Source organism: Borostomias antarcticus, assembly GCF_949987555.1.
Source record: "Borostomias antarcticus genome assembly, chromosome: 8".
NCBI lineage: Eukaryota > Metazoa > Chordata > Actinopteri > Stomiiformes > Stomiidae > Borostomias > Borostomias antarcticus.
In genome coordinates this window covers 4805946-4828335 of record NC_140241.1, presented here as the reverse complement: position 1 = coordinate 4828335, position 22390 = coordinate 4805946, and the positions used below count along the sequence as shown (strand labels likewise).

The window sequence follows — 22390 nt, the reverse complement described above, 5'->3', positions numbered from 1 at the left end:
GGGGTTCCTGTCCCCATCGGACACCTGCAGGGAAGGACCAGCGCACTGAGCTCTTATCGCATCTAGGCCCCCACAGTCCCATTGCAACTCATTTTTCTGCACGCTGTGTTTTTATCTACTGTATGGACCAGATTTGGAACAATTCCCACACCCCTAATTGGATTCTATTTGAGGAATCCAAATAGAAGGCATTAAATGTAGCCGAAAGTGGAAAACCTCTTTGGTTAAAAGGCGTAGTTTGGAGCCAGAACTACCCTATTTTACCACTTGAAAGCAATCGTCAATTATTACTATGGCTCTGGGAAACTATATTTCTGTATTTGATGCATTTGGAGCGGCCCTGTGTAAGTGGGATGGGCTTGTTTGAATGAGACAAACCGGGCTAATCCATACTAATCCGGCCCAGTCCTCACTTCATTCTCCCATTCTACTCTCTGACATCTCCTGTCCCCGGCTCATTACCAGTGACAACAGGCCATGCAGTAGGAAGATAAAAGCTCGTCTCCCCCATTCTCAACCTCGGAGAGAGACGAGAAAAAAAGAGAAAGTGGAAAAAGCCGTTTTGAACACCCTCTTGTGAGGCGGCGAATTAATCAACCGCCTGAATGATGTTTTCCTTTGCCCACTCCCTTTCTTTTGAAAGGCTTTCGCTCGACGTCCACAACCTCACAGATTGTAAATAGCTCTCAGATGGGCAGGGAGAGGCAGATTAATGTACTGCAAGGGGGGTGGGAGGGGGAGGGGGGGGGGGGTGGGAGCGGGCGGGGGGGGGGTAGAAATCTAGAGAATCAAATCAAGTGTGGGAGGGATGATTGGGGTACCCACAATGCCCCATGTTTCATTCATATGGAGTAAACGCGCGCGCTCTCTCACTCTCTCGCTTTCTTTTCATTTAAATGGAAATCAATCATGCCCTGTGAACAAAAGCTTTAGGACCTAGGTGCCGGCTGGCTTATTTCTCCCCTGTATTACAGGAAAGGGACGTTTGTTTTGACAGGGGTCAGAGTTGACGGGGAAAGGAGAGATGATCAGGTTTGGCTTGACCCAGCTTTTCATGTGTAGCTTCCCGAGGAACGCTTGTTGCAGGCAACAGCTTATATAGGAGAGGTGCGGTGTTGAAACCTATAGTTAAAAACTGTCAAAAACCACTAACCCTAACCCAGCACTCGCCCACACGTCTCTGATACCCCTGCGGGGGGTGGGGGGTGGGTTTGGCTGAGTTCGAGTCCCAGGCTCTTTTGGCACAGAAGTGCCTGTGTGACGAGATCCCCCCTATACCAGGTGAATACAGCATTCAACAGTCTTCACCAGTGCCTTTACTCGTAAATAAGTGGCCCAATCTATTTTTGTTGTCTATACATGGAGGTCTGAGAAAGGTGTTGTGTGCCTGTGTGCAGAGAGTTTACCGTGTGCTGAATTTTTTGAACACCGCCAGCCCAGTAAGCCTCTCCTAAAAGTAGTCAGCATTTCAATGCGTGTAATTTTACCTAGCCTACACAATGCAAAGCACTTCCTTTTACTTTCCACGTGGTGTTTCCACAGCTGCATTCTGAGGAAGCGCTTTTCTGCCTCAGAAATACCCTAAGAAAAGAAAGAGCAAGGTTGTTGAACTGACTAAATATTATGCCGAAATCCGAGGCGAACCATCCTGATCCGCCTGGTTCTGCGTCCGGTCTGCCTCTCGCTGTGAGCCAGAACCACTCTCTGTTCCATTATTCTGCTGGGAAGCCTCGTCCTCTGAGGCATCGCTCCTGTGAAGGGATCAAAAGCTACAGGTTTTATCCTCAGTTTCCCTCTTATCGTTCTGACCTAACTTTAGGAAAAGATTAATTTTTGAAATGGAAAAAAAAAATATATATATATATTGTATTTTGGAAAGGGCTTATGTGGATTTGTCACATGTGCAAAGGTTGTGCCTGCGCCCTTTTTGTATTTTTTGGGGGGGATAAAGGAAAACATCAGTGAGCTCAGACAGTGTCTGATACGGCCAATCTTCTACAAGGACCCCCAGTCCACCACTGTCTGAGAGATATGCCTGCTACTTTCACTTTGGGTTTAGATTTTTATATATATATATATATATATATATATATATATATATATATATATATATACACATCATCGCCTTCTTAAAATAATGGCCTAAGTCATTTTTTGAGGAAATCTTTTTTTTTTTTTTTTGCCTGAGTCATCTCTTCATGCTGCCACCTCACCATGCTGGTAAATCTGACTACTTCCTTGATTGAAAAGATCCCACTGTTCCCACCCCGGTAGTAGAATGGCCTGTTCCCACCCCGGTAGTAGAATGGCCTGTTCCCACCCCACTAGTATAATGGCCCATGTCAACCTATGCCTGTATATGTTGACCCATGTGCCCCTTGAGGCCTTTTTTTGCATGTGTTTTCTGAAAAACTTGAAAATATGACTTAGGCCATAGAGCTTAATATCTTTTTGGAGAAATATGAAACAGATCTTTATTGATGTGATCAATTCAGGGATGACACCTCTTTTCCACACCAATATTATATATGTAAAAAAAGAAAGAAAAAAAAGTAAGATTTAATTGTCGAGTTGCTGCATGTATTATATTGCTTTTTTATTAGGTTTTATTATCATCTCTATCAAAATGTATTTTTAGAAGATTTAAGTACATTTAAGTCATTTCTGTTCAATCTTGTACATGATATAATACTGTAATACAATATAGATATCCCTATGTCAACCTTTGCAATAGACAGAGCCACACTATGGCCTATCAACCTTTACTGTGGACAGAGCCCTTCAAGCAGGATGAACTCACATATTTTGTCTTTCCTGATAAAAATGTCCAACAGTTCGGACTGCATCTAACATCTGCATCCTACATGTATGTAGCTACTGTATGCTGTATTCTGCATTATGACCATTTCTGACATTAAATGTGTTCTACAGTACTTCTCCAATCTGTTTTCTTAATCATGCTAAATGTCTTAATGAATCCATAATGGATGCGGTATGCTAAACTCGCACAACTTGGCGTGTGATTTTCAAATGAAGAATGCATAGGATCAAGTGGAGAGGAACGTGACTTGGTTTTATTTTTAGAACCTGGAGAGAACCTGACAGATAGAACCTGAAGGTTCTTGGGAGATTATGAGACAGTGGGAGGATTGGTGGTTTCTACCCATTTTACTCCTGGGCTTTATACGAAGCCGCTAGCTGTGTCATTGATTCAAGGGTTTTCACTGATACAATGTGGAGATGGCAACAGCCTGTCTGGAGGCTGGGAGTGTGATTAAAATATGAATCATCTCTTTATTATCCACACTCACAATCAATTTAGATTTCAGTTCGGTTTTGCAGTGTAATGGAAATAGCATTTAACAAAGATTAGCAGGGTGATAAGGCTCCTCTTTCTCACTTGTCAGCATGATTTATGTTTCCTCGTGTTTTTTCACCTCACTGTTCCTGTTTCTGTACAGGAAAGAGCGCACACACACACACACACACACACACACGGGGAGGATTGTTCTAGTCCCCCTGGTGGCGGATTCATCTTGGCCCACAGGCCCTCGGCAGCGCTCTCCCCTATTAACCTCTGGTCACTTGGTACGACCTGGGAAGTAAACACAGGACATTGATCAACTAACACTGGTTAATCAAATATCAGTCATATCAAATATCAATCCATTAGACAATGAGCTAAATGATTAATAGGACAGCACATGATTGATGTAGCATCCATTATTGGCTAACAAATAACGCCATCAAACTGATCTCAGTCAGCGTTCTATTCCCATGGCTGGTCTTGGGAGTGACTTTTATTCTACAGGCTCTACCATGTCCACAATGTTGTACTCTTAAAACAGTCACCTTCTTATGCGTCGGCCTATTGTTTACTTTTGCATGATGTCTTCTTCAACACGTTGTAATAATAATCTAATTGCTTAGCATTTATATCCCACTTGCATCTTGGCTCATGTACAGTAAAGCACTTTGAATTGCCTTGTTGCTGAAATGTGCTATAGGAATCAACTTGCCTTGCCTTGCCTTAAAGTGCTTATTCATTACGATACCAGTGAGATTTGGACTACTCACTTTCCTTTACTGACACGACACCTGGGACTCCTACAGGGTTTACCACCTGAGAGAGAGAGAGAGAGAGAGTGAGAGAGAGAGAGAGAGAGAGGAGGGGGAGAGAGAGAGAGAGAGGGGAGGGGGGAGAGAGGGGGGGGGGGGAGAGAGAGGGGGGAGAGAGAGAGGGGGGGAGAGAGAGAGAGAGAGAGAGGGGAGGGGGAGAGAGAGGGGGGGGAGAGAGAGAGAGAGAGAGGGGGGGAGAGAGAGAGAGAGGGGGGGAGAGAGAGAGAGGGGGGAGAAAGAAAGAAAGAAAGAAAGAAAGAAAGAAAGAAAGAAAGAAAGAAAGAAAGAAGGAGAAAAAAAAATTTTTAAAGAAAGAAAGAAAGAGGAGAGAGAGTAAAGATTGATATGGCGAGGGGTCCAACAGTGGTGGTATAGGCTACCAAATGCAGCGACACTCACAGCTGATGACCATGATGCCCACGACGAAGAGCACGGCGGCGATGGACAGCCCAATCACGCGCAGGGACTTGTAGTCTGAACAGAGACATGGGTCACATTACACATTCTATACCAAGTGACTGTATTCAAGCATTTACGGTACTGTACAGTAAGTTACTAAGGACTTGCATCCAAACAAATTATTCTGAGGTGTTCAGGTTGGCACAGTGAATTGTGGGTACTGTACTGTGTTACTTTGGGGACACAAACAAGAACCTCTTACCATATGTGAAAGCTGCATTCCACTTTTCATCTGTGGCCAAAGAAAATATGATATTAGTTTGTCACATGAAAATGTGCATCTGAAGGTGCAGTAATCTATGTGATTAGAGTTTATCCAGAGGGTGGAGGAGGGTCAGTTTGGGGCAGCAGCCAGAGATGACAGATATCTGCCCAGGCCTGCTGTTGATGGCACATCCAATCACCAGCAGAACAGCAAAACCAGCCCAGCACAGAGGGACACACAGACACACGCACACACACGCACACACACACACACACACACACACACACACACACGCACACACGCACACACACACACACACACACACACACACACACACACACCTCTAATCTCTTACATTGAGAACAATCAGACATTAATCTGTTAGCAGGATGAGGTGCTCTGTTCTATCTTGGTTAGGCAGACAGGGAATAGAGATACGGTCAGGTCTGCTGTGAGATACCAACAAAAGGCAGGTAAAGTAAAGTATTGTTTGGTTACCCCAGACCGGGTTGGACCGGGTCACCGTGGATGCTGAGAAAAAGAAAGAAAAGTGAGTTAGTATAGTTTGATTTGGAGATAAGATTTCCCTATGAATTTAACATTCATAACGGTCCCATTCAAAATATACTGGTTTAACTACAGTACTCTGAATCCTCATCCGTCATATGGGACCCATTCCCATGCATCTCATTGCTTTTCCAGGCCTCTTCCTTTACCGTTTTTTAATTGAATTCCTGAATAATCAGGAATGGCACGACTCTCCCGGGAAAGGCCTAATGTCACTTTTTAATGCATACTCTATCTCCTCTGCCTCTCCTCATTGCGGTGAAATGTAGCACTTTGCAGTTTATCTCAACAAGGACAGGGAATTCAACATTTTCTAATTACCTGCTAATTGGGCTTGAAGGCGTAGGCATATATGATAGGAAAGCCTTTAATTCTGGGAATTAATTTAGACTGGGGATCCAAGCGTTCGGTCTCTCCACCAATAGGAGCTCATCCTTCAGATCTGTCTAGATCAGGGGTCGGTAACCTTTACTATCAAAAGAGCCATTTTTGGCCAAAAAATGAATACAAAATCCGACTGGAGCCGCAAAACATATTTGAGCTTAAAATGAAGGTAATGCTTCTCCTTAGATGTATTTTCAGGTTTGGTGGTATATGCACCCAGGGGGGACACATAAAGGGGGGCAGGGGTGTCTGGGGGTCCAAGGGGGAAATTTTGAGCACCAAACACTACATTTCCTGCATTCTGGTGAATTTCTATGCAGTCTGCTGCTATCTAACCTGACGCCAGATAGTTTGCTTCGCATAATCATCTGGGAAATCTCCTTTGGTATTGTTTGGAAAAGGGCAGACACTTTCAAAATTAGTTGGCAGGTGATTGGATGAACCATCTGTCTATCACCATCTATCACGCGCTAACTTCAACCGCTCCTCACTGTCGTCACACTTAAACCCTCCCTGCCTGTTTGTATTTCAAATTCCTCACAACCAACACTGATTGTCGAGATCGTTTTCTGATCTGGCACAAACGGATCTTTATGGAGAGTATCCAGACTGATTTACAAAAGAAACAGAATGTGAGCTCACAAAATCAGGATGGTCTCACGAGACTAGCTGCTATCTAGCTAGTTAGCTAACTTGAATGCCAACATGACCATTTATTTGAGTAATAAATAAATGTATTTAATAGTAATATATTTATTTAATTATTAATTTCCATATGATGTTTGTCAAAGCCAGTGAGCCACTGTAGAGGGGCTAAAGAGCCGCAGGTTGCAAACCCCTGGTCTAGGCCTATACTCTGTGACTGTGTCTGAATTATTTCTACATACTGCTTACTTGAAATACACACTGCATACTATGCATACTGTGTGTTGATAGTAGGTATGTGTGGTTTGCAATAATCTGCATACTTTCTTAATCTGTTCTACGTCCGACTCGTCAACCCCATCAAGTAGTGGCTTCAGCATTCTGTTTCACATACTGTACTACGTATATAAATCTTCTTCATCTCACATGCACGATGCCTAGGTCACAGTAAAGAGACCTTCGTCATGGTTTATGTACCTGGGGTGATTGAGGGCTTCGCCGACTGTGATTGGTTGGTCTGAGCTACAGTAAGAGAAGGAGGTAGAGAGGGGGGCAGCGAATGAGAGACCAGGAACATTCACAAACCAGAAACAAGATGGCAGAAACATTCTCAAACACAGTCTGAACCAGAGACAAGACTACCTGGCACAGCAGTAGTGGCTGTCACATTGGTGGGAGGTGAGGGTCCTGAGTTGGTGGTGTTAGTCTTGTTGGTTTGGCTGTCCACCAATCGGCTGTCCACTAGACAATGCAAGTAGATTCAGAAAGAAATGAAACATATACGTATACGTATACTTTAGTGTTAGAAATTAATTATCTCTTCTGTGTTCAGCTGAAATTTGAATGAATTAATGAATGAATGAATACTATATTCTGAAGCATTTCTGATTAGAAAGGACACTTAATTCCAAACATCAGGCTGGATGTGGTCAATAGATATCGATTTCTTTTCCTCCTTATAACGAGACAGATTTAGAAGCAGCTCCTAGGAGTGAGGCCTTCAGATGAACGACCATGGATTGAAACACCATGGAGAAATATAAAATATCCTTGAGATTCTAAAAAAGCTACAATGTCACACCACTGAGATGACCCAGAAAACTGTACCGCTGGTGACAGGAGGCAGGGTGATCGTCGATTTAGCCATGCTGGTCAGATTCTCCGGTTGGCTGGTTGGTGAAGAGGTTTGAGCTCTTGACACTGTACACAAAATCCGCATTTTAACAGAGACAACACAGGAAAAAACATTTCAGTGTTTATTCCAACGACTTTCCCTTGCTGTCCTGTGAGTCCCTAGCCGACAGTGTCCTCTGTCTCTGTGTCTGTCCAGCTCATGGGAGCGAGACAGGGGACAGGGGAACAGGGAGACAGAGGGCTGTAGTTGGATTGAGTCATAATAATAGTCTTGTGAGCATGGGCAGAGCCACGGGGCTACAAAGAGACTGTTCTCAGAAACCTCTGGTTAACAACAGAGCTAGCTTGTTTTCCAGGAGGACGGGAACAGTGAAGCTGTTGTCCAGACACTCCCTCAACACCTTCCAATCAGCCCCCGGAGGACAGGGCGATACAGGCCCACTGGGTTCTCACAGGCAAACACAAACACTGGCATTAAAGCCGAAATCAATCATTGATCACGGTAATAGGCTCTGACAGCCCGAGCCGTTATTTGTTGCTTTAAAAGGATCAGAACTCATATTAAAAAGATATGTTGAGGTAATGAAAATGTTCTTTTTTTTCTTTTTCTTTTTTATTATGACAAGGCAAAATAGTTTTTCCTGTGCACGGGTATTGCTGTATGGTGTTTGTTTGTGTGAGAGAGGTGTTAATCCAGCGATAACTCACCTCCTAACATGAGACACATCAAGATGGCTGTGAAGGCCCAGTGTACCTGCAAGGAAATCAGTTTGAGGAAGTGAGATATGATAAAGAGAGAGACTCGTAGTTTTACAGTTGGAACAGGGATCTCCTGTAATGAATGCTACATTAAGCTGACCTCTGCTGCTTCAGCTGAAATCTGCAAGATAAGCCGAAGCCCCCTGAGCAGCGCAGGTGACAGTGCAATGAATACCAATCACTGACAGGCTGCCGCCAGGGCCCATCTGCTCCAGACAATGGATTACAAGAGACACATGACATCCAAGCATCTATCAAGCCTCATTACCACACACACACACACACACACACACGCATGCACGCACGCACGCACACACACACACACACGCACGCACGCACGCACACGCACACACGCACGCACGCACGCACGCACGCACGCACATACTAATGCTTATTTGCCAATTACGAGGCTAACAGGTTTCAAAACAGGCTCTTGTAATGGTTTTGCCTTGATGGCTCTGTAATGGTTGTGTTAGGGTTCTCTAATGGTTTCCTAACGATTTTTGACACCGTACAAGGTATGTGTCACAGTGGTGAACTGTATAGCAAACGGAAAAAACACATTTGGCTACTCTGAAAGTGCCTAGTTTCAAATCGGTTGGCCTAATGGTAGCCTACAGGTCTCTCACCACACAGGAAACCATCGTATAGCCTACTCAACGTTGACGTTGATAGTGGGTGTTAAAACCACTTCCCCCACCTCTCATCCAGTACATTCACATACTTGTGCAATTTCCAGAGCCTGATCGATAACAGACACGTAGCCTACACAGGACACGGTCTTACTTTATACTTCTATGCTTACACTGAGGGCTGGATAGCACACCACAGACATTACTCATTACCTCAGCAACTCCTGCCCTGATAGGCAGAAGAGGCGGAGATAGAGGTGGCGTGTGGAGGAAGTGGGTCTGGCGCTGAAGGTGGAAGTCGCCCACGTGCTCGTCGAGCACCTTGCGTTGCTGCCGCAGCTCCCAGAGTGATCTAACTCTAAATCAGACGTCTCAGTCATGTAGCCTTAATGCGAATCCAATTAAATGCTGCAGGAGCGAGCGTCTGTCAAAACAACCCTCACTGTAATCAAGATGCGCGTGTCAGAGAGCAATCTAATATTGTACATTATCAAAATAGATTTCTACATTTTCTTCATTATAACCATATGGTTATCCAGCATTAAAAAACAACACAAAGTCAAGAAAAAAGATGTTTCTTTTTAAATAACGTGATTTGTTTTCTATCTACCGTACTCTTCTATCCACAGACAGAGAAAACCATCCACACTGACCCCTGTGTACCTGGGTAGGGGTGAAGTCAGGAGGGGGGTAGTGGAGTGGTTCTAGGTGTGTCTGGCTCTCAGCCCTGACCTATTCTGTTGTCAGCAGATCGTCCAGCGTGAAGCCGTCATGAGCTCTGACGGCTCAGATTAGCAGGTCACGCCAACCTTCGTTTCCGTCTGAAGCACACACGTCAAGACAGGGGCCTAGTGTGCCTTGGGCTGTCCTGGTACCTCTGACTCTACCCATCAGCCCCTGTCTGTCTGTCTGTCTGTCTGTTGTCTGTCTGTTGTCTGTCTGTCTGTCTGTCTGTCTGTCTGTCGGTCTGGCTGGCTGTCGGTCGGTCGGTCTGTTTACCTTTCTTCCTGTCTGTCATGTCTGCCATGTTTGTCTGCTTCCCTTTGCTTGTTCTCTCTCTCTCTCTCTCTCTCTCTCTCTCCCTCTCTCTCTCTCTCTCTCTCTCTCTCTCTCTCTCATTCTCTCCCTGGCATTGCAGTCTCTTATAAGAAAGGCATTCAGCTCACCTTGGCGTCCATCGCGAGGCGCCGTGGGTCCCAGCGGTCTGTCCGCAGCATCATCCACGCCTCTGAGCTCACCGTGCCTCTCCTCTCACACAGCCTGGCAGAGCGACCGTTAGTCAACCACACCCATCTGCTCACAGCTTCCTCATCCTCCACCTCCTCGTCTCTTACTCATTCCCCCTCTCTCTCTCTCTCTCTCTCTCTTTCTCTCTCTCTGTCTCACCCACTCTCATGCTGGCTCTCTCGCCCGTGGGCCTCCTCCTTTGTCTCTCGTTCACTCGTTCGTTCTCTGTTTTTCCAGATAGTCTGTCTCGCTGTCAGTCATTTGCACACTTTCATCCGGAAAGTTCTGTGTCTGTGTGTTCGTGACCCAACTGTTGACTGGTCTGGAGGCTCGCCTCTTGTTTGTGTGTCTCTCCGTCAATTTGACCGCTGTCTCCATGTTTGCCCATCTGTCTCTCCATCTGCCTCCATGCCTATATTAACTTCAGCACTTCAACAAACAATGAGATAACGTGGTTTTCAATGTTTACAAACAAAACAATTATTATTCGCACCAGTTTATTCTCACTCTATTAGTTATTTCCTTTAAAGCTGTAGTGTGTATGCTTTTCATAATGTTTTAAACCTGGAAACATTTCTATTATCTTTAACCATTGACCAGAGTGTTAAAATAAATGCTTGTAGGCATGGCCACCAATCAGCAAGAAGGGGGACTCTTCTAAGGCCTGATTGATCCCCAAACACACAAACAGTGAGATTGAAGCAGACTGAATTTAACTTGGCAGACAGAATTTTCCCTCATTGCTAGCTCGCAGCTAGCTTAATGCAGAAGTTACATCCTGCAGCTTTAATGAGAAAGAGAGAGAGAGAGAGAGGAAGAGAGAGAGAGGGGGGAGAGAGAGAGAGAGAGAGAGAGAGAGAGAGAAAGAGAGAGGTTCCACATGCGTAGATGTACAGATGAATGTGGCTTCCTTTTCGTTTTACTTGAAAGAGGAACACGTCAAGCGGATGTTTACCGGATGAAGACCCGGTGTCTGCTCCTGTATGAGAGAAGACAAACATGTGTCAGTTCCTTAATTAATACGCTACATACAATAGACCTCTGCATTTGATCTAGATATGCAAATGTTATTTGCGTGTGAAATGTCATGGAAATGCATTGCTTACATTTACCTTTCGAACTATACTTTATATATATATATATATATATATATACTTTATACTTTATTTCTACCTGGTGTTCTGCATAAACAGCCTTTACCTTTAAGGGTTGCTGACTCTGGCCTACACACACCAGGGCTCAACGCTAAGGTTTTTTTCACTTGCCCGGTTGGGTAAGTGGGTCAGAAATCTACTGGCCCAATGTCATTTTTTACTGGCCCGAACTCATATTTTGCATTCGCCTCCATGTTGGCATGTTGTCTGACTCTGTGAGAAAGACTGTCACCACTACACGTCACATACTCTGTAGGCGCTATTCAATCTTGATTGGCGGAATGGCACATTCAAATCAAATCAGGCCAAAAAAAATTGTTATGTTCAAAGTAAATTACGCTGTGTACACGTCTTTTTTTTATTATTTTTTTAAACACGCTGAGCATTGAAAAAATCAATCGGGCCAGTGAGTTATATTTTTACATGCCTGACGTAGCTGTTTACTGGCCCCGGGCCATCGGGCAACCATTATTGTTGAGCCCTGCATGCACACTGTGTTAAAGTGGAGGGCTGCTGGCAAATTGTCTTATGAGTGCTGTTAGGCCGGGAGAATGGACTCTGACTGACTTCATCCCCACATTAACCAGTGTTACAATGGACAAAGGGCCTAATTCAGGATGCCAGACAGTGGACACAGTCTTCAGTGCAGGAATCGGGGGCCGGCTGTTGGATTGGCGTGTCTCTCACTCCCCCGTCACATTCTCTACTCCCGAACCTGCCGTCCCTCCTCCCAAGACATACCACAAACAAATATTTATGTTATTTTTCTTTTTTTTTTCTTTTAGACATCATCGAAGCCAGTGAGGGAAATCTATCCGTATTATTCCCCGCTGAACATCTCTCCAAAAATCTGCCGCGCAGGCCTTTTATTCTGGGAGCTAGGAAAGACAGATACTTCACACTAATCTTTCAGTCATCCGACAATATGTTTAAAGATGATTTATAGATGTTCACCCGCCAAAAATATATGCTTTGTTTTCATGATGGTTGTTGCTATTGCGTGACAGATAGACATTTGTCAATGTCTTGTTATCTAAAGCTCCTTCCTGCCTGGGTTGTTAGAGACATGCAAATGTCATTAAGGCTCAATGTACTTACCGGGCACTGCCTGAATCATTGTGTTTATTAGCCATTGTGTTCTGCTGTTCTTTCTTCACGAGGCCAGGACAAAGTGTGCCTGGCTGGCCATCAAAGCCATTAGCCGGCATTTATATTTAAAGAGGTTCACCGTACTCTTTTAGCTCTAGCAAAACAACCTTCATCAAATATTCATAATTCATTGTATTTAAAAAAAAAATATTTCATAGCTACCTCTCAGCATGTACTCATCTACTCTTTCACTCACTCTGGTTTCAGTTGATTATCATACAGCATGGACTGTTTATGCATTAATTCATACTTATATGTGAGAGAGAATGAGTCATTTTTGTTTAACAAGATATTTTTCTCATTTCAGCTGCCTTAACATAAGTTCAGGTGTCAACACAATCAGTCAATCACAAATAGTACATCTCTAGTACTGGTAAAGATATACACAGATTATTTTCTATAAGTTTTGATTCTACTGCATTCTATTCTATTCAAAACCCTGGTCAAAGCATAGAAACAGTGGGAATGTTCAACTGAATAGTCTTCTCTGTGTGTTCTTCAACCAGACCTCCCCTGCACACATCAAAACACCCATGACGTGAGAAGAAAAATGGACGTTGACGTGCAATATTAAGCTGTCAAACCTTCAATTTCGGAGATTACAGTTTCTCCCTGCTCCGCCGTGATGCGTCGGGAGAGAACAGGCTTTTATGAATACAGCAGTCACTTTGACAGGAACTTAAACAATAGTTCGGTAATGAGACAAACCTGGCTTGACAGCTCGGGATGGAAAATGGCATACCTAATTGAAAGACAGCTCCATGAGCGTGGTGCATCGTAATCTCCCAGCAATCAATGCTCTGACCAGAGACAAAGAAAGAGTTAACAGACAGACCATGGACAGCACATCCATATTTCCATCGTCACATGGATCTCAGAGGAGTGTAAATATTTCCACAACTGTGTTCACTACAGTTACAACTCCAGGCATATGAGAGTTTTCCCAACCTATGTAGCGGTTTCATCCAAAGCACTTAACAGTGGCCTCTATTCATCCATTCACACACCAAAGGTAAATGGTAAATGGACTGCACTTATATAGCGCTTTTCCACCTTAGCGGCACTCAAAGCGCTTTACAATGGCCTCTCATTCAACCATTCACACACACATTCACACACCCGTGCAAGGTGCTAACCTGCTCATTGGGAGCAATTTGGGGTTCAGCGTCTTCAAGTCCATGGGCCAGAGCCCAAAATTCCACTGTTGTTACCACTTACAGATGATTTTTGAAAAGATCCATGTCTGTATGATATTTTGGTATGATAACCATTCCTGAGTGGTAGCTGTGTCACAGTAATCAGCTCTTGAAGTTAGAGTACCCCCTAAAGTAAATTGCATTTAAGACGCTAGTGTATATCCTGATTTGATATAGGACATTTTCAATGTTTTATATTAAACTTAGCTTTCATTCAAGCCCAGCTATGAATATTTCTGACAAATGTAGAGGCCACTTGAGCTCTTCAAATCGTCAACGACACACATTTTCCCACAATTTCTGCCTAAACTGATTCTTTTATCTGTGTGGCCTCTAGTAACACCAGGGACACAAAACACAAAAACTGGAATACTCACAGGACTCTAAGGATTCAGGAAATATATAATATACCCATATTATTCCATTGTGAGGTGATTGTGAGCCTTACATTAGAAGGGCTAGACTATCTAGACCAACCTTTATACATGTGTTTAAATACAAAATGAAAATACAGGATAATAAGGAATACAACAGTGAGATGAGGAACTACTTGAATATCATAAACAACATTATAAACATTATAAATAACATTGACATTTGCATTGACTTAGTCAATTATATTTAATCCAATGCAATTTAAACCCATATACAGTATATCATTAGTGATGGATATATGTGTAGGTTAAATTATTGTTATTAAACTCTGTGTGTACTTATATTGTGTTAACAAGGATAACTAAGTCCAGAATCACCACACTCTGTCACTCATCAAACTGCTCGTCTCTCTCGTCATCTGACTCCCCAAGTTCAAATGCAGGTTCTGGATCACACACAGTGTTTGCTTACTGCAGGTCTATAAGCTGCACATGTCTGTGCACGCCAGTCCATTTTACAGGTATGTGCATTTTGCATGAACGCACACACTCGTATGTTAGCGGCACCTCTCCAGCAGCGAACGATTGAAGGCCAGAGTGACCAAAGGCGCTGGACGACTTCTTCAAGAGATACTTTGTCAAGAAAGACTGTGTCAAGCAAAGCCTTGGTACTTATAGATTTGGGCTGTGGTACTGGCCTGCTTAATTCCCCAAAATGGGAATACTTCCCTGTCCTCTTTCGAATTCCATGCTGTCTCTGTCACATATCCAATCAAGCTCACCATTTCTGTTGTGTATCGCCCACCAGGTCCCCTTGGTAAGTTCCTGAAGGAGCTTGACGCATAAGTCTTGCACTTCCTTGATGATACTGTAGCTCCATAATCATCCTTTTCGGCGACTTCAACATCCAGAGTGAGAAATTGGAACCTCTTCTCTCTCCTCCGTTGACCTTCACCTCTCCTCTTCTTCTCCTACCCACAAGGCTGTGTTTCTGGACACTGTTCCACCCCTAGCCTCTCTGCCAGTCCCCTCCATCTCTCTGACCACTACATCATGTGTTACTCCCTCTCCCCCGTACCTCCTCCACCTACCCACATGGTTGCTACCCGTAGCCACCTCCGCTTGCTCTCCTGCTGACCTTTCCTCTTCTGTTATCTCTGCCCTCCCCGCCCCTGAATCATTCTCTCTCCTACCGTCCGATACGACTACTGATCTTCTACTCTCTACTCTTTCTTCGTCTCTGGAAAATCTTTGTCCCCTCACCTCCAGGCCAGCACAGCCAACTCCACCTGCCCCTGGTGCGTACTGATAGACGAAGCCTGAGAATAGCTGAGCATAAATGGAGAACAGGCAAACTCCCAGAGGCCTTAGCTTCCTATCGCTTCTATCCCCGTTCTCCTCCTCCCTGTCCCCTGCTAAAGCTGCTTTCTTCCACTCTAAAATTCGAACCTCTGCTTCCAATCCTAAAAAACTCTTTGAAACCTTCTCTTCACTACTCCAGCCCCTCCCCCTACTCCTACTTCCTCCCTTCTCCCTGATGATTTTGCCTACTTCCTTGACAAGGAAGTTAACAATATCAGATCCCCTTTCCCTAATCAGCCCGGTCAACGCTGAACGCATCAACCACACCTCTCCACCCTCCCCCTCTCTTCCCTCTCTGCCCCCCCCCCCCCCCCCCCCCTCTCCATGTCCCACCTTACCCCACCATCCTCACATCCTCAACCTCGTTACGTCTAGCTGCCTCACCACATGCTTCCTAGACCCTGTCCCCTCCTCTCTCCTTCAGTCTGTGGAGCCCTAACTCCTTCCCTTCCTAACCCACCTCATCAACACATCTCTCGTATCAAGGTGCTTTACCTCTTCTTTCAACACACCACCTCAAGCTCAACCAGAACAAGACCAAGCTGCTGTTCCTCCCGGGGAAGGGCTGCCCGCACCATTGACGACATAATGGTGATGCCAATTCGGACTGCGAGAAATCAGAGCAGGAACCTGGACAAGGAACTGTCGTTCTCGGCACATATCACACCCGTGACATGCTCTTGCAGATACCACATCATGAGGATTCGCCCTTTCCTCACTGACGAAACGGCGCAGGTGCTCATCCAGGCTCTTGTCATCTCCCGCTTGGACCACTGCAACTCCCTCCATGCTGGGGCCCCGGCGTCAGCCATTAAACCCCTGGAACTCGTCCAGAAAGCTGCTGCTCGCCTGGTGTTCAACCACCCCAGGTTCTCCCACACAACTTCACTTCTCCATTCTCTACACTGGCTCCCTGTAGCGGCTCACATCCAGTTTAAAACTCTGGTGCTAGCCTACAGGGCAATGAAAGGAACAGCCCCCTCCTACCTCCAGGCCATGGTCAAACCCTACACCCCCTCCCGACCACTACGCTCTGCTACCCCAGGGCAATTATAAGTACGCTTTGCTACCTTGAGTGGTACCGGAATCTGGTCTGGCTCATGGACTAAAAGTATACCTCAACATGTGGACAAGAGGAGCTGGGATCCAAACCACTGACCCTACACTCATTGGACAACCCACTATACCTCCTGAGCCAATTTAGTTCTCCCATATTGGCTGAAATACTGTAGGTGTACTGTTTTTGTGTTGCTTCCCTCTGGAAAATGTGTGCCATGGTTAGTAATATATGACCCCTCCCAATTCCTTTTCTGCGACAAGCTGTGGGTTGCCTCTGTGTATGAAATGTGCTATATAAACAAAGTTTCGTTTGATTTGAATGTAGAATGTTAATACAGAGTATGAGATCTCATGGGAGTCTTGGCCCAGAAACACAACAACTCTTAAAGCAGCCCGAATCATCCTCATTAAAATAGAACCAGTACTGTAGCCTGTTATATCTTCCTCCTTGGGAATGAATTCTAACAAGTTAAATATTACATTTTCATTCAACTCTGTTTACGTGTGTGCGTGTGTGTGTGTGTGCGTGTGGGTGAACGCTCATGAGACTGATATATGACAAATTATGAGGGGGAATGAGGAAGCATGGCGTGCGTCTTTGTATGAATGTGTGTGACAGGCTGTTGCTGTGTTCGGTTTCACAGGGAACTGGGAGTATGAGGAAGTAACGGACAGACACGCACGAGCGCACGCACGCACATGCACACGTCAGTTCCCAACATCCTGTTTGTGTCACTCTGTGTCGACATTGTCAGGAAGACTCACAGCCCTCATTTTGAATGCTCATCCTGATATTACGTAACAGATTCTAAATAGAGTGATATCAGTTGCATCTTTGTAGACCAAGAAGTAGCACTCTCCTATAACAAACTTGAACTACCATCAGAATAAAACCTCTAAAGAAGGCTATATGAGGGCAGTCCTAAAAGCTGGCTCTCTTTTCCTCACTCTCTCTCTCTCTCTCTCTCTCTCTCTCTGCCTGGTCTCTCTCTCTCTCTCTCTCTCTCTCTCTGCCTGGTCTCTCTCAGATGTTGTGAGTTCAAGTTAAACCTGGGAGAAGACAGCATTAGAGGCTGGCCTTGGATACAGCTTTACCTTCAAAACACATTACCACGCTCAATTATAGCTCACTAGCATGCCTTTGGAGAGCCTCTCCCCAGAGCTGGGGGTGTGGTGGGGGGATGGGTGGGTGGGGGGCTGGGCTTAGGGGGGGGGGTGGGGGGTGGGGGGGCTGGATCCCAGGGGAGGCCTGTGTGCTGTCTGTGTTCGTGAGTCAGGGGTAGCAGACAGTGGCCATAGGTTCTCATCCGGGACTTCCTCCGAAACCCTGGAGTGACACATGTCAACGGCAGATCGTTCAAAAGGGAAACGGGCCCCCAGCCAGGGACATCGAGCGGGCGTCTTCCCCTCGGGCGCCGCTGTGCGTCCGCTGGGCACCAGGCAAGAGCGTTATGAGCCCCACTCACCTCCCTGTCTGTCTGTCTGTCTGTCTGTCTGTCTGTCTGTCTGTCTGTCTGTCTGTCTGCCTGCCTGTCTATCTGTCTGCCTGTCTGTCTGTCTGCCTGCCTGCCTGCCTGCCTGTCTGTCTGTCTGTCTGTCTGTCTGTCTGCCTGCCTGCCTGTCTGTCTGTCTGTCTGTCTGTCTGTCTGCCTGCCTGCCTGCCTGCCTGTCTGTCTGCCTGCCTGTCTGTCTGTCTGTCTGTCTGTCTGTCAGGCCAGAGGTTGAGACAGGAGGATAGAACACTAACAGCGGAATTAGTGAGAGGGTGATTGGGGGTTTGTGGGGGGGGGGGCAGAGCAGGGCTGGAAGGTGTGGAGGTTGGTGCGGAGGGGTGAGGGTGAGGGAGCCAGGGCAGTAGAAGAGGGGGTGGTGTGGATGTGAGGTGAAAAATCGATGAGGCTTAAAGAACGCGCGGCATCACATACTGACACACTCGCTTGATGACGCTCGCTCTGTCTTCCTCCTCTTGACAACTGTCACCTTGGTGCTTAGTATAAGGGCCCTTTAAAAGGGCCCATTCAGTATGAGACATATTATTCTGTATGAATACCACAGGAAACCTTGGTTCGATTAGTCCGTTACTGTATAATCATTAAACATCCTTGAATATGTTGCTCAACAAAGCAGAGACTGCAGAAGATCTCCAGACAGAAACACACATTGTACCAGCTGAAAAGAAAGTGGAGCATGATGGTAGCATTTTCAGACAATGAACACTTCTAGAGATAATATGAGCATTTCTCAAGGTGACAGTATGTGAGCTAATGCAGTGGTATGTCAAGCTGAGCGACTGTAGCACACATAGTGAAAACGCAACCATTGGACTGAAACACAACACGTGTCTAAATGTCAAAGGAATTGACATCGAAAAGTCCAGTTTTTCAGTGTCCAGTTTAATCAACAGACCTAGACCAACTCTCCTCGGAGTTCAAAGGGCAGGTCATAATCTCTTCTCTGGGGTAGACCCTCAGCCACGCGCTCCTTCATTCCAACTGGCTGCTCCCCGAAAGTCCAACCCACTCTACCTCCCTGTCGGAAGAAGATAGTTATGTACATTATAGTTACATTTCCTGTGTGGTGCGGCGTTCTAATTGCCACAGTTTTCGGAGGGAACGGTGGGTATAGCTGACCTGGGGTTGGGGGTACATAGGAGGGGGTCTCCGGTCAACCCCCGGCTCTGGGACCCTGTGGCCGTACAGGGAGGGGGGCGGGCGGAGAGGGGGGGGCAGGACATCCTGGTACAGACCCCAGTCCCTCACCTCCTCGTACTCGTGGCCCAGGCGCTCCCCTGGGTAGCGCACCTCTGTGAGAGAGAGGGTGGGTCATACACACAGCCCAATATAGATAGATAGAGAGATAGAGAGATAGATAGATAGATAGATAGATAGATAGATAGATAGAGAGAGAGAGAGATAGATAGATAGATAGGATTAGATAGATAGATAGATAGATAGATAAGATTAGATTAGATTAGATTAGATAGATAGATAGATAGATAGATAGATAGATAGATAGATAGATAGATAGATAGATAGATAGATAGATAGATAGATAGATAGATAGATATAGACAGACAGACAGACAGACAGACACTATTAATCCCGAAGGAAATGTACGTTTATTCCGCTTAAGCTCCACACACGCTAAGTCTTCACAACACAAATGGTTTCTACAGTACGTTCTGACGCACAGCGTGTCTCACCGTGGGTGCGAGCCCCCTCGGGGTGGGGGGGCAGAGAGGGCCGGTAGCCCCCAGTGGGGTAGTAGTAATGGGAACTCTCCTAGGGTGTCAGAGAACAAAGCAGACAGAGCCACAGTACCACAGAATCACAATCAGCCTTCAGTCGTTCTAGGATCATTAAGATGATGATAATTTCATGTAGTTCAGTCTCTCCATACAGGGAAGCTCTAGGGAGACGCATCACACAGAGTGCATGGTGTGACTGTGTTGTTATCTAACTGTAGGGCAGCGCTGGGTCAGCCTCTGAGGAGAGACAGCCTTCATTAAATCCTTTTTCCGACGGCACAAAACTCTCTTTACACCATCTCGTTCTATGCCGCCGAGCATTTTTCTCCAAGGTTCAAATCCTTGTTGGCCTTTTACAAAGCGCCAAACGATCATTCCGCGGAGATCGGCGGTGTTTATTTTGAATGCTAATTGTGAGCTATTGATTTCTGGCTGCCTCTCGAAAACAGCTAAAGGTTTTTATTCGCTTATCTATCCATTTCCCTCGCTACGCATGGATCCTCGGTTCCGCTTCGGGCAGACCCTCAGCCCTCCTGCCCTCTCTGTCCCCACCCCTCTCCCTCTCTCTCCGTCTCTCTCTCTCTCTCTCTTTCTCTGTCCCTCTCTCTTCCCCTCTCTCTCCCTCTCGCTCCGTCTCTCTCTCTCTCTCCCTCTCGCTCCGTCTCTCCCCCCCTCTCCCTCCATCTCTCTCCCTCTCTCTCCGTCTCTCTCTCTCTCTCTCTGTCTCTCTCCCGCCCTTTGTCCCCAAACCCTCTCCCTCTCTCCCTCTCTCTCCCTCTCTCTCCGTCTCTCTCTCTCTGTCCCTCTCTTCCCCTCTCTCTCTCTCTCTCTCTCTCTCCGTCTCTCCTTCTCTGTCCCTCTCTCTCTCCCTCTCTCTCCCTCCCTCTGTCCCCACCTCTCTCCCTCTATTTCCCTCTCTCTCTCCCTCTCCCTCTCTCTCCCTCCCTCTCTCTCCAGCGTACATACTTCATCCCTCCTTCCTTCTCCTTTCTCTCCCCTAGATGCATCACTCTCCTTCCATCCGACTCTCAGTTCTCTTCTTCATAACAACAGTCCCCCTCCGTTTCCCTAACCTTCAACCCCTCCCCCCCCCCCCCCTCTATCCTCACCCCGGCGTAGCTCTCCTTCAACCCCCCCCCACCCCCCCTCCCCCTCCATCCTCACCCCGGCATAGCTCTCCTTCAACCCCCCCCCCACCGACACCCCCTCCATCCTCACCCCGGCGTAGCTCTCGTAGACGCAGCTGTCCGCCTCCGATCCGGAGTCGATGAGGAGGGTGCGCCGGGCCGCGGGGTTGACCTTCTCCCGCGCCTCGTACCTGCTGCCGCTGCTCGCCCTGGACACGCTGGACCTGGAGGACGGGAGAGACAACCACAACACATCCAGCCGGCCGGACTGCCCTCAACTTTTACCCTGCGTCCCTTCGCTCGTCTCGAGGGACCGGTCGTACGAGGTACCTTATGGCTCCTGAATCTCCCTCAGTGACACTCAAGAGGAGGTTACACTCTGTTTTGACACCGTTGTGATACACAGAACGTGCGTAACCAGGAAGTGCTGGTTGCTGTTATCGGACTGCGTGTCTTGGCTGTGATAGGTTGGGCTTGCGATACCTGCGGTTCTACAGATGTCCATGTATATATGTCATTCTGGATTAGAGTGTCTGGCTAGATGACCTAAACGTGAAGCGATACTTGGTTCCTCTGAAGGGTGACACTGTTCCTCATTGCTTTTGCCGCCTCTGCTGTTTTGGGCGCAGTGTTGGTTTGTGGGTAACGGCATCTTAGGGAGGGGATTGGAGGCGATGCACGCCTCGCCCCCCTGCTGAGGAGCTCGGACGGACGCTACACTCACCCCTCTGCCTCGCTCTTCTTCCCCTCCCACACGCTGTCTTCTTTACACGCTGGGGGAGAGAGGGAGACAGAAGAAGTCAAGCCTGTGGTACACTTGCTGTTTGACAACGCGTACGCGTAGACAAGCGCATATTTTGCGGTTGTATATTCTTATATTGTTCTATAAATGTATATTGTTATATTTTGTAGCCTACTAGGTGTATTAATGATTGTTGGTTCTATATGACCTATTTGCAGCTGCTGCCTATCGCCTTGATTGCACACGCAGCCTATATGAACCCCTGGTGATGCGGAATGGCATGAACCAGATGAAGCCATAAGGCGAAACGCGTTGTTCAATAAACATAACCCTTTTTTATTCGTTGTGTGCGGCGAAACTTTTCTGTTTTTTAAATATTTTGCGGCGTGTTCGTTTCTGAGGAGCCAGTCACAGCCAATGCTCCCAAGGCATGCAGGAGATGCGTGGTAGCCATCTTTTGTATGCGTACGTGTAGTTAAAAGCAAGTTTTAGAGACAGAGAGAGAGATATCTGAAAAAGAAATTGAGCTAAAATACTACCCAGATAGCAAGCGGATCTGGGCCATATACAGGCCAGATCTGGCCCTTGTGGCTTAGTTCATATAGTCCTTAGTCCATATATGGCCCAGAATCATTACACATCCGCTTGCTATCTGGGTAAAAGGTAAAGATAAAAACTAAACTAAAATGAAGAGGGCAAAAAGAAAGAACGACAAAGGCAAAAGAACAGTTACAGTAGAGATACAGAGTTATCCGTTCGGAGGTGGGTCCGGCCAACTCTACGACGTGACGTCGATACGAGGACGCGCGAGGGACCGAACAGTCACGAATCTCCGACAGCGGCATCGCC

General features: G+C 46.3%; 2 protein-coding genes across 2 annotated transcripts in view; both read right to left on the bottom strand.

Moving 5' to 3' along the window:
* Positions 1–3273: 3273 nt before the first annotated feature.
* fxyd5 (FXYD domain containing ion transport regulator 5) lies at positions 3274–10120 on the bottom strand. The gene is made up of 10 exons (XM_084441927.1): positions 10071–10120; positions 8222–8267; positions 7487–7579; positions 7022–7120; positions 6857–6901; positions 5282–5314; positions 4781–4810; positions 4519–4593; positions 4078–4123; positions 3274–3595 (listed from the first exon to the last, which is right to left on the bottom strand). The coding sequence occupies exons 1-10, from the start codon at positions 10080–10082 to the stop codon at positions 3571–3573; spliced, it is 504 nt and encodes a 167-aa protein (XP_084298053.1). The 5' UTR covers positions 10083–10120; the 3' UTR covers positions 3274–3570.
* A 7608-nt stretch (positions 10121–17728) lies between these two features.
* nphs1 (NPHS1 adhesion molecule, nephrin) overlaps positions 17729–22390 on the bottom strand; it is a gene marked incomplete at both ends in the record, with an annotated part of 38303 nt that continues 33641 nt past the window's right edge. The window contains 5 exons of the mRNA XM_084442041.1: positions 17729–17752; positions 19056–19228; positions 19628–19706; positions 20837–21023; positions 21524–21572. Of these exons, the coding sequence (XP_084298167.1) occupies positions 17729–17752; positions 19056–19228; positions 19628–19706; positions 20837–21023; positions 21524–21572 (512 nt within the window). The remainder of the gene's footprint in view (positions 17753–19055; positions 19229–19627; positions 19707–20836; positions 21024–21523; positions 21573–22390) is intronic.

Coding starts and splice junctions, on each gene's coding strand:
- fxyd5 (XM_084441927.1), bottom strand. Junction 7,121..7,486: donor CCTGCCTCCTGTCACCAGCG/GTACAGTTTTCT, acceptor TGCATTGTCTAG/TGGACAGCCGATTGGTGGAC. Junction 4,811..5,281: donor CCGGTCCAACCCGGTCTGGG/GTAACCAAACAA, acceptor CTTTGGCCACAG/ATGAAAAGTGGAATGCAGCT.